Source organism: Microtus oregoni, unplaced genomic scaffold (genome assembly GCF_018167655.1).
Source record: "Microtus oregoni isolate MIOR12 unplaced genomic scaffold, Mior012 000081F_ref0000091, whole genome shotgun sequence".
Classification (NCBI taxonomy): domain Eukaryota; kingdom Metazoa; phylum Chordata; class Mammalia; order Rodentia; family Cricetidae; genus Microtus; species Microtus oregoni.
The window spans coordinates 5,145,278-5,158,418 of record NW_024544541.1 but is presented as its reverse complement, the minus strand read 5'-3'; the positions used below and the strand labels follow the sequence as shown (position 1 = coordinate 5,158,418).

Below are 13,141 nucleotides of genomic sequence, written 5' to 3'. Positions count from 1 at the left end.
CTATGGAAACCATGAAAGCCAGAGGGTCCTGGATAGATGTACTGCAAAAACTAAGAGACCATGGATGCAAGCCCAGACTACTATACCCAGCCAAGCTTTCATTCGTCAGAAATGGAGAAAACAATATTTTCCAGGATAAAAACAAATTTAAACAATACGTAGCCACAAATCCAGCCTTACAGAAAATAATAAAAGGAAAATCACTAAGCAAGGATTCCAACAATGACCACAATAACTCAGACATCTAGAGACCCTTCACCAGCACAACTCAAAGAAGGGAAACACACAAACCCTATTACTAAAAAAAGTGACTGGAGTTAACAACCACTGGTCATTAATATCACTTAATGTCAATGGGCTCAAGTCACCTAGAAAAAGGCACAGGCTAAGAGACTGGATACGAAAACAGGATCCAACATTCTGCTGTCTACAAGAAACACACCTCAACCACAAAGACAGGCACCTACTCAGAGTAAAGGGCTGGGAAAAGGCTGATCAAGCAAATGGACCCAAGAAACATGCAGGTGTGGCCATACTAATTTCTAACAAAGTTGACTTCAAACTTAAATCAATCAGAAGAGATGGAGAGGGACATTTGATACTCATAACAGGAACAATTCATCAGGATGAAGTCTCAATCCTGAATATCTATGCCCCTAATATAAAAGCACCCACGTATGTAAAAGAAACATTACGAAAACTCAAGGCAGCCATCAAACCACACACACTAATAGTAGGAGACTTCAACACTCCTCTCTCACCAATGGACAGGTCAATCAGACAGAAACCTAACAGAGAAATTAGAGAATTAATGGAGGTAATTAAGCAAATGGACTTAACAGACATCTATAGATTATTCCACCCAAAGAGGAAAGAATATACATTCTTCTCTGCAGTTCATGGAACCTTCTCGAAAATTGACCACATGCTCGGTAACAAAGCTAACTTACACAGTTACAAAAAAATATTAGTAACCACCTGTGTCTTATCAGATCACCATGGATTAAAGTTAGAATTCAACAACAATGCTACCCTCAGAAAGCCTACAAACTCATGGAAACTGAACAGTCAACTACTGAACCACACCTGGATCAAAGAAGAAATAAAGAAAGAAATTAAAGTCTTCCTTGAATTCAATGAAAATAAAGAAACAACATACTCGAACTTATGGGACACTATGAAAGCAGTGCTAAGAGGAAAGTTCATCGCACTAAGTGCCCACTTAAAGAAAACAGAGAAAGCACATATTGGAGATTTAACAGCCCACCTGAAAGCTCTTGCAAAAAAAGAAGCAGACTCACCTAGGAGGAGTAGAAGACTGGAAATAATCAAACTGAGGGCTGAAATCAACAAAATAGAAACACAGAAAACAATCCAAAGAATCAATGAAACAAAAAGCTGGTTCCTAGAGAAAATCAACAAGATTGACAAACCCCTATCCAAACGAATCAAATGGCAGAGAGAGAATACGCAAATTAATAAGATCAGAAATGAAAAGGGGGACATAACCACAGAGGAAATTCAGAGAATCATTAGATCTTACTACAAAAGCCTGTATAACACAAAACTGGAAAATGTAAAGGAAATGGACACTTTTTTAGATAAATACCATATACCAAAGTTAAACCAGGACCAGGTGAACAATCTAAATAGACCTGTTAGTCGCGAAGAATTAGAAGAGGTTATCAAAAACCTCCCTACCAAAAAAAGCCCAGGAACAGATGGTTTCAATGCAGAATTCTACCAGAACTTCCAAGAAGAGTTAATACCTATACTCCTTAATGTATTCCACAATATAGAAACAGAAGGGTCATTACCTAATTCCTTTTATGAAGCTACAGTTACTCTGATACCAAAACCACACAAAGACTCAACCAGGAAAGAGAATTACAGGCCAATCTCACTCATGAACATCGACGCAAAAATCCTCAACAAAATACTGGCAAACCGAATCCAAGAACACATTAGGAAAATTATCCATTATGATCAAGTAGGTTTCATCCCAGAGATGCAGGGCTGGTTCAACATACGAAAATCTATCAATGTAATCCATCATATAAATAAACTGAAAGAAAAAAACCATATGATCATTTCATTAGATGCTGAAAAAGCATTTGACAAAATTCAACATCCCTTTATGATAAAAGTATTTGAGCGATTAGGGATACAAGGGTCATACCTAAATATAATAAAAGCTATATACAGCAAGCCGACAGCTAACATCAAATTAAACGGAGAGAAACTCAAAGCCATCCCGCTAAACTCAGGAACACGACAAGGCTGTCCACTCTCGCCATACCTCTTCAATATAGTGCTTGAAGTTCTAGCAATAGCAATAAGACAACATAAGGGGATCAAGGGGATTCGAATTGGATAGGAAGAAGTGAAATTTTCGTTATTTGCAGATGATATGATAGTGTACATAAGCGACCCCCAAAACTCCACCAAAGAACTTTTACAGCTGATAAACAGCTTTAGTAATGTGGCAGGATACAAGATCAACTCCAAAAAATCAGTCGCCCTCTTATACACAAAGGATATGGAAGCAGAGAGGGAAATCAGAGAAGCTTCACCTTTCGCGATAGCCACAAACAACATAAAATATCTTGGGGTAAATTGAACCAAGGAGGTGAAAGATCTATTTGACAAGAACTATAAGGCATTGAAGAAAGAAACTGAAGAGGATACCAGAAAATGGAAGGACCCCCCTTGCTCTTGGATTGGGAGGATCAACATAGTAAAAATGGCAATTCTACCTAAGGCAATTTATAGATTCAATGCAATCCCCATCAAGATCCCATCAAAATTCTTCACAGATCTGGAGAGGACAATAATCAACTTTATATGGAAAAACAAAAAACCCAGGATAGCCAAAACAATCCTATACAGAAAAGGATCTTCTGGAGGCATTACCATCCCTGACTTCAAACTCTCTTACAGAGCTACAGTGATGAAAACAGTGTGGTACTGGCATAAAAACAGAGAAGTCGACCAATGGAATCGTATAGAAAACCCGGATTTTAACCCACAAACCTATGAATACCTCATTTTTGATAAAGGAGCTAAAAGTATACAATGGAAGAAAGAAAGCATCTTCAACAAATGGTGCTGGCACAACTGGATGTCAATCTGTAGAAGAATGAAAATAGATCTATATCTATCACCATGCACAAAACTCAAGTCCAAATGGATTAAAGACCTCAATATCAGCCCGAACACACTGAGAAGGATAGAAGAGAAAGTGGGAAGTACCCTACAACAGATGGGCACAGGAGATCGCTTCCTATGTGTAACCCCAGCAGCACAGACATTAAGGGCAACATTGAATAAATGGGACCTACTAAAACTGAGAAGCTTCTGTAAAGCAAAGGACACTGTCACTAAGACACAAAGGCAACCTACTGACTGGAGAAGATCTTCACCAACCACGCAACAGACAAAGGTCTGATCTCCAAAATATATAGAGAACTCAAAAAACTAGACATTAAAATGCTAATTAACCCAATTAAAAAATGGGGCACTGAACTGAACAGAGAATTCTCAACAGAAGTTCAAAAGGCCAAAAGACACTTAAGGTCATGCTCAACCTCCTTAGCGATCAGGGAAATGCAAATCAAAACAACTTTGAGATATCATCTTACACCTATCAGAATGGCTAAAGTCAAAAACACCAAGGATAGCCTTTGCTGGACAGGCTGTGGAGGAAGGGGTACCCTCATCCATTGCTGGTGGGAATGCAATCTTGTGCAACCACTGTGGAAATCAGTGTTTCGGTTTCTCAGGAAATTCGGGATCAACCTACCCCTGGACACAGTAATACCACTCTTGGGAATATACCGAAGAGATGCCCTATCATATGACAAAAGCATTTGTTCAACTATGTTCATAGCAGTATTATTTGTAATAGCCAGAACCTGGGAAAAACCTAGATGCCCTTCAATGGAAGAATGGATGAAGAAAGTATGGAATATATACACATTAGAGTACTACGCTGCGGTAAAAAACAATGACTTCTCGAATTTTGCATGCAAATGGATGGAAATAGAAAACACTATCCTTAGTGAGGTATCCCAGACCCCAAAAGATGAACATGGGATGTACTCACTCATAATTGGTTTCTAGCCATAAACAAGGGTCACGGAGACTACAATTGGTGAACCTAAAGAAGCTAAATAAGAAGGTGAACCCAAGGAAAAACATATAGTTATCCTCTTTGCTATGGGAAGTAGACAAAATTGCCAGGGAGTAAATTGGGATCGTGGGGGTGGGGTGGGATGGGGGTAAGGGGAAATGGGGAGAGAAAAATGAGAAGGGAAGGAGGGGGGAACGTGGGGGAAACAGGAGGATTGGGATAAATGAAGGTTGGACGGGGAGCACGGAAGCACAATTCTTAGTTAAGGGAGCCACCTTAGGGTTGGCAAGAGACTTGACTCTAGAGTGGCTCCCAGGAGCCCATGGTGATGTCCCCAGTAGTCCCTGGGGCAGCTGAGGATAGGGAACCTGAAATGACCCTATCCTATAGCAATACTGATGAACATCTTGCATATCACCATAGAACCTTCATCTGGTGATGGATTGAGATAGAGACAGAGACCCACACTGTAGCACTGGACTGAGCTCCCAAGGTCCCAATGAGGAGCAGAAGGAGGGAGAACATGAGCAAGGAAGTCAGGACCACTAGGGGTGCACCCACCCACTGAGACAATGGGGCGGATCTATTGGGAGCTCACCAAGGCCAGCTGGACTGTGACTGAAAAAGCATGGGATAAAACCGGACTCTCTGAACATGGCGAACAATGAGGGCTGATGAGAAGCCAAGGACAATGGCACGGGGTTTTGACCCTACTTCATGTTCTGGCTTTGTGGGAGCCTAGCCAGTTTGGTTGTTCACCTTCCTAGACATGGACGGAGGGGGGCGGACCTTGGACTTTCCACAGGGCAGGGATCCCTGATTGCTCTTTGGACTAGAGAGGGAGGGGGAGAGGAGTTTGGGGGAGGGGGAGAAGGGTGGGAGGAGGGGGAGGGAAATGGGAGGCTGGGAGGAGGCAGGTACTTTTTTTTTCCTTTTCTCAATAAAAAAAAAAAGAAAAAGCAAAAAAAAAATGAACCTAAAAAAAATGATTGGCTGGGAGGAGGAGTGACAGGTCTTGTGTGGTATTAGTAAGGAGGTACACAGGTCTGGTTTTCTTTCTGAGTCTTTTGAATACTTGAAAATCAGCATTCAACATGGAAATGAACCGTGGTTCTTTGAGGAACTGGGTGGTTTTGGAGCAGTCGGATGCAGAAAATTTCTGGGTTAGGCCTGATTACTGGTTTTCAAGACACTGGAAGCATAGGCTTTGGTTAGCTATTTTGAACCTGTCACTTGTATAGAATAGGCCCCACTGTGTGTGCTGTGTGGTGCTCAATTGCTCTAAACAATTGCTTTTCCCTGACATGGACTCGGTGAAACAATTCCCAGGGCAGAGCCATGAATTCTGACTTTGTGAGTCCTACTGAACCAATGATGAATGTCTCACTGTGGATCATCCAACAAAATCCACTGACATCATTTCTAAAGGTGTTAACATAAACAAGTTGATATTGTAACCACGGGAACAAATTTTCTCAAACTGGCATCTTCCCAGGGGCATAATTTCCACAAAAATGAGTGAGTGATGTCATGAAACTAGCATAACTGTCCTTGTATCTTTTTATAAACCAAATTTCATCACATGTTTTTTGGAAATCAGATGCAGAGCCTCAGGGAAGAGAGTGCCAAAGTTTTCTCAATGGATAAGAAAACAACTGCACTCACACGAAAAGAAAGGATTCGTGAATGCATAAGTAGCTTCTCATATGGCCACAGAAATAAAAGCAGGTGATGATAACCAGGTGCCGACTGGATGTGCTGATCTGCATGGAAGTTCATAATTCAACTGCCCAGGCTTAGAGCAGAAAAACATGCTTACTTTGGTTTTGTTCTTCTTGCTCCAGAACATTTTACCTCAGGAGCCCAGTTTCATTCATCCCAGGTGCTTCTGGAGAATGAAGCAGAATGAAGAGAACGATGGAGTCTCATTAACATATCATGCCTTCCTTACTAGTCCAACAAATAGAACAGATGCTGTGGAGTATTTGGAAGGCATTTTGCATGAAGAGTAAGTGCCTTTGTATTTTCTATGTAAATGTCATCATGGATATTCCATGAGGTGTCTAGTGGATGAACATCTGAACAATGCCTTGAATCTTCTGCCCCCTTCTCCCAACCTGCACAAAAATAAATAACACCACATTTTTTTTAGAGACTATACATTATTTTTCTACTTTCAATTTTTCCAGAGAATGTTCTATTTTTCTCCCAGACACCCTCCAAATTACCAGACTGGGTGCTGTGTGAAAAAGGACTCTATACCTTTTCCGTTATATATAGCCTGCCTCTACGCAGTTTCCACAGCACAGTAGCAGGTGATGCCTCATCAAAAGAAAGCCCATTCTGTTTCAATGAATGTCATCCTAAGTGGGTAGAGGTAATGGCCACATACTCACCCGATGGACATTCCATCAATGTGTGGGTCCTATGTTCATTGCTAGGACAACTAACATTTGTGGTACTGCAAGCTGTGGAGAGTTTGCGCATAGAGTTTCAGTTACTCTCTCAGATATTCTGCATGTGGTCACACTAAAACTTTTAAAGGTGCATTAAGATTGGAAGTAGGAGACCTGTCCACTCTGAACTTCCTATGAGTTCCTTTTCTCGATAGTTCACATATATACCTGCACAACCACTGGGCTTCAATTTCAAAGTCCATTTCTTCACTCAAACATTAGCGTAAAGAAGGAATGTATAGAATGTAAATGCTAGGTTTGCATTCTTTGAAAAGCGAAGCTGTCACTAATAGTGGTGACTGCTCACTTCTGCTGTCACTTGCTTTAGTGATAGCTGTGGCATTTGATAGTTGTCACTACCATACAACAGGGATAGAGGAGGTACCTACCAGCTTCACCTCTGCCATTATATAAGAGGCATGTGTCTTTTCCTTCCATGTCTAAGTTGTTTATTCTCTACCCTCAAATCACACTGACCTCTCTTGTTTTTTGTAAGTCCTTTTATTAATTAATTTATGCCCATTTTACCAACTTTTGAAATATACATATTTCGATTTTTTTTTTTCGAGATTGGGTTTCTCTGTGGTTTTGGAGCCTGCCCTGGAACTAGCTCTTGTAGACCAGGCTGGTCTCGAACTCACAGAGATCCACCTGCCTCTGCCTCCCGAGTGCTGGGATTAAAGGCGTGCGCCACCACCGCCCGGCTACATATTTTGATTTTATCAATTGTTAACAGCTGTTTTCAATCACAGAACTTCAATCCACTAGACCACTTTAGTGGCTCAAATCATAGATGTTTCTTAATACTTAGTTTACAGGACTTAGTGTTTGAGTTTCACAAGTTCTAATCTCAGATTCCTGTTGCAAGTTCCTGAAATTTTCAATATTATATTTTCTGTGTGGTAATAAATAATATTCTAAATTTTTCATTTAAAAAATATATAGATAAATACCTATTTTCATACATAAAAACAACACGGTGGTACAATTTCTAAGTGGTGAAGTGATTGTATTTAACTCAGATTGAATTATTCAAAATGAAAATGCATGTTTGATATTTAATGGACAGACGATAAGCAGTGAGTTAGGAGAAAAGAGAAATTATTATTCTTCTCATACATAGAAACACAAATTGATATCATTCTCTTCCAACTGACTACTTCCCCATTTTTATTACATGAAACTCCATGAATATTTTCCATTCAGTTTACAACTAAGGTCTTCTGTTTTGCAAACATGTAATACTGGCATATACAAATCCCAGTAGGATGCCAATGTTAGTGTAACTGGAAAGGTATCTGGGAAGATATTTTCCAGAGGAAAATTTATGTGGGTCAGATACACCCAGACTGAATATATGGCATAGTGGTGTAAACATAAAATAGGCAAACAATATTGGGAAAGAAGTAACTGCCCTTAATTTCTTCACTCAGAACCTGGGGCAGGTATAGAACCATGCCTTTGAGACGAGTCTAGTCTACAACAAAGGATCATTCAAAACCATGAATCCATTTATTATTTATGGCCTAAATGTGCATTAATACTGTCCATATACACAGATGCATACAGACATACATCTTTACAAAATACATCTCTGGTATTTGAATACATTTAAAAATATATTTTAAAAAAGATTTTATCCCTGAAAAAGGGAAACAATAAACAAAAAGAAAAAGATGAAGATGAATAGAATGGGATATGTTAAGTATATTGTCCACTGATTATTAATAATTGTAAGTAGAAGAGCCAAATTTATCCCTACTATTTTACACTCATCAGACATTTTGACTGCCTTAGCCAATTCAGTTAATTTCACAGAAAATACAGTAAATTCAATGGTTCACACATCATGTGCATCTTTATTGTTCAATAATTTAAGAATGAAATCATGACCATGTTTACTCTTTGGTCAAAGCCTGTGGCCTTTTCTTTACTGAAAAACCAGAGATGGACCAGGTTCTCGGTGAAAGATGACGATGGCACATCTTCTTTATTGGAGATCCACGCTCATGATTTTTTTTTTTTTTTGGTTTTTCGAGACAGGGTTTCTCTGTGGCTTGGAGCCTGTCCTGGAACTAGCTCTGTAGACCAGGCTGGTCTCGAACTCACAGAGATCCGCCTGCCTCTGCCTCCCGAGTGCTGGGATTAAAGGCGTGCGCCACCACCGCCCAGCTCTCATGAAATTTTAAAGTTTTTTCAAGCTTCTAGCGTCTTATGTCATCTGAACATCACAACACAGAAGATTCATTTTAAACATTAGGGGTGGTTGGGAATACCATTCACTAACAGATAGTCCTTGTATTCATTGCACATGATTTTCTGTAGGTCTTTGTCCTATTAAACACTGTATCATTTTACAGAACACCAAAGAAAAACTTTCAGTTTGTATTGGCCTTCATGTTTTCCTTGGATGAAGTCATCAGGGACCCTGATCTTTTACCAAATATGTCTTTCCAATTTGAAACTATGCCAAGTTCGTGTAAGATTGTGCCACAATTACACAGATGCCTTGAACATTCTATCAACTCTCATGATATTACTCCTAATTATAACTGTATAAATTTGAAGACATGTGTAGTTATGATTTCAGGACCAAGCTGGGTAGTATCTTCTCTAGTTGCAAAAGCCATGGACAGCAACATTCCTCCGCAGGTGAGATTTTGTGTGGTTGTGGGTTTGCAAGAAACCCTGTCTCCATTGGTTCCATTCTAAGGTGCTAAGAAAAGTATGAGGAGGAGACCAGCCTACACTTATTTCAAAGTGTGTAGTACATGGTTACTATTCAGAGACTTTAGGGGACTTCTGTATTTACATTTTAAAGTTTAGATGAGGGAAGATGTAACAGAAGGAGGGTGTTTTAGAACTCTTTGCAGAAAAGTGTGTTTAACAAGTCCTTAGCAGTGCATGCTACATTATGCTGCTCCATTTCCTAGATCCTTCAGCTTACCTTTGGACCCTTCCATCCTATCCTGAGTGATCGTGAACAATTTCCTTTTCTGTATCAAATGGCCCTTGAGGACACATCTCTACCTCTGGCCATGGTCTCCCTCATACTTCACTTCAGTTGGAACTGGGTTGGATTGACCATCTCAGACCATGATCAGGGTATCCATTTTTTCTCATATTTGAGAACAGAGATGGAAAAAAGTATGCTCTGCTTTGCCTTTGTGAACATGATTCTGATCAACATGCATATGTACATGTCAAGAGCTGAAGTGTATTATAACCAAATCTTGACGTCATCCTCAAATGTTGTTATCATTTATGGTGAAACAGATAGTACTCTATCTTTCAGCTTTAGAATGTGGACATCTCGAGGTATACAGAGAATCTGGGTCACCACCTCGCAGTTTGATGTCACTACAAGTAAGAGTGACTTCTTGCCTGAATTGTTCCATGGGACTCTAGCATTTGCATACCACCATGCTGAGATTTCTGGTTTTAAAAATTTTATCCAGACAGTGAACCCTCTCAAATACTCAGATGAATACCTGGCAGGGCTGGAGTGGATGAACTTTAACTGTGGGATCTCGGCTTCTATGTGCAAGACACTGAGGAACTGCTCATCCAACAGCTCACTGGAATGGCTGATTGCACAGACATTCGACATGGCTTTTAGTGATGACAGCTATGACATATACAATGCTGTGTATACTATGGCCCATGTCTACCATGAGATGCTACTTCAGCCAATGGGCAATCAGGAAGTACACTTGCCTAACTGCCTGAAGGTGATATTTCTATTTGATAGTATTCATTGTTTTCTATATCAGTCTTTATTACATTCTCAGCTGTCCCATTCTAGTGGGTTAGGATATATTTCCCCATTTGGAAAGATTTTTGAACATTTTTTTCCTCTTGAGGAAGTAAATTTAGAGGTTTGGGAAAATCTCAGATGCAAACGTTGTGGGGTGGGAGACACAATTTCTCAATGAAAACCCATGATTCTGTTATAGAGCACCTGACTATCTTCACCCCTGTTGTAATACTGGAAACATAGGAGTTTTCTTCATTAATTCTCTCCATGATAAAAAGATGAGCTTTTGTTCCTTAATTGTCAAATATGTGGTGATCAGTGTAAGGGATTATTTGCACAGGTGTTCTAAACTGATTCTGCCCCAACTCTGGCCTCTGGAAAACTCACGTGTGTGTGAGTAGATGGTTCTTATAGTGTATGGGTGGATATTTGTGTGTTTCTCTGTGCATCTGGGTATATCTGTTTGGATGTTAAATATTTGTTTCTAGCTATCTGCATATCTACCTGTCTGTATAAGTAAGAATAAATTGGTCTTGTGTCAATGTCTTTCTCTATGGGTGTATTTCTGTGTGTCTCTCCCTATGGGTATTTTTCAGTGCACGTGTCTACAAGTGTCCATGTGTTTTTTTTTGTCTGTTTTTGTGGTTGTGCTTGTACTTATGCATATTTGTGTTACTGGGTATGAGCGCCTTTTGGTGAATGTGTTGTAGATAAGTATGTCTGTGTTTCTGTTCCTCTGTATGTGTTTCTGTCTGTCTTTGCATTTGAGGATAAATTTGTCTCTGACAGTGTCTCCCTGCATGGCTCTTTATATCTCTGTATGTCTCCTTGTGCATATTCATCCATGAGTTTGTGAACATGTGTGTGGGCCTGTGTATGTTTTTTTTTGTTTCTCTTTCTCTGTGTGTGAGTACATAAGTCTGTCTCTGTGTGTCTGTATATTCATATCCTTTCTTGGGTTCAGGTGTATGTATGTGTAAACAGTGTGTGCCTGTATTATGTATGTGTTTATATAAGAATATGAGTCTGTGTATGTATGTTCATATGAATATTTAATACTTACCATTGGTGTCTTCATGTTTGTCTGTGCTTATGTTTGCTAGTTCCCCTGAAAAAAATAAAATTTTAGGACCATTATTATATTTCCATTTATCTACTTGCTTTCATTGACACATTCAATGAAGCCAAGTTGTTGACATTCAGCATGCTGGTGTTCTGCAGTGTCTGGGTCAACTTTCTTCCTGCATCCCATAGCACCAAGGGCAAGGTCATGGTGGCTGTGGAGGTCTTCTCCATCTTGGCCTCTGGTGCAGGCTTACTGGGGTGTATCTTTATCCCTAAGTGCTACATAATTTTGTTAAGACCAGAGAGAAATTCTCTTAAAAAGTTAAAGGAGAAAACATCTTTGTGAACTAACATTTCCTAAATTAAAAGTGAAAGCTGTAGTTTTGGGGAAAAAAACTATTATGATACAATGGAAGATGTATGTATTAGCTAGTGACTTTTACTGTTTCTTCTAATGAAGATGCCTAGAATTGACATACATACTACTTATCTGAACATAATCTCTTGGAATTTTCCATTAAACCACTTAATTAATAAGACCTAGCTATTGAATATTACTGTGTCATGGAAGACTTTTTTTGCTCTAATATACATTCAGATTTAAAATAAACTACAAGTCCTTGTATTGATGTCTGAGTGAATGTGTGTATTTTACAGCCAGTGAGTATTGAGACTAAAGACTCACATCCTCCATCCCTATACTTTTCCCCAAATTCACTATATCTCTATTACCCTTCAAAAAAGTACAGGACTCCAAGAAACAACCACTCTTCAGGGATAAAATATACAGTGAGACAAGGCAAAAAACCCATTTTGTTAAGTGTTTCTGAGAAATTTGAGTCTTTCTTTTGAGAATATTCAGTTAGTTCGGGATCCATTTAAAATTACAATCTTTGGTTTTTGATATATATATATTCTCTTGAGTATTCAATATATTTTGGATATTAGTCCCTCTGTCAGATGTTGAGTTGCTAAAAATATTTTCCCGTTATTTAGCTTGCCTTGGAGGAGCTTTTCAGTTTGATGAAGCCCTATTGATGAGTTGCTGGACCTATTATGTACGCTATTGCTGTTTTCTTTCCAGAAATTCTACCAGTCCAATGATTTTGAGGCTCTTTCCCACTTTCTCTTCTACCATGCTCAGTGTTTCTCTTTTTATATTGAAAAGTTTGATAAATTTGGACTTGAGTTTTGTACAGGAGGATCAGTATGGATATATTTATTTTCTTCTATATGCAGACATCCAGTTGAACCATCACTTTTTGTTGAAGATTCCATATTTTTTTCAAGTATGCTTTTCTGACTTGTCAAAACTAGGTGCCCATAGCTGTATAAATTTATATCTAGGATTTCAAGTGAATTCCATTTGATTGATTTGTCTCTGTTTATACCAATAACATTTTTTAATAGTGAAGGATTTTAGTACAACTTGAAATCAGGAATGCTGATACTTCCAGAAGTTCTTTTATCATTCATTATTATTTCAGCTATTCTGTTATTTGTTGTTTATCAATATGAAGCTGAATAATTTTCTTTGGATACCTGTGAAAATTGAGTTAGAATTATGCATTCTGATGGTAATCTTAGCTCTGTTTTTCCTGTTTGAGTTCCTAAAGTTTTAACTTACTGATATTTTTCACTTTGGGTCCTTTTACTAATTATTGACTTCATTTACATTTATTGGTCTTGGAATGTTTCTTTAATTTCCTTCCAACTTGTTTGTGTTTTACT

At 38.8% G+C, this 13,141-nt stretch overlaps 1 protein-coding gene across 1 annotated transcript in view; it reads left to right on the top strand.

Annotated features, from left to right (window-relative positions):
• Positions 1–12,448, top strand: part of LOC121441762 (vomeronasal type-2 receptor 116-like) — a 28,725-nt gene extending 16,277 nt beyond the window's left edge. The window contains exons 3-5 of the mRNA XM_041643042.1: positions 8,949–9,240; positions 9,522–10,319; positions 12,407–12,448. Of these exons, the coding sequence (XP_041498976.1) occupies positions 8,949–9,240; positions 9,522–10,319; positions 12,407–12,448 (1,132 nt within the window). The remainder of the gene's footprint in view (positions 1–8,948; positions 9,241–9,521; positions 10,320–12,406) is intronic.
• The last annotated feature ends 693 nt before the right edge of the window (positions 12,449–13,141 follow it).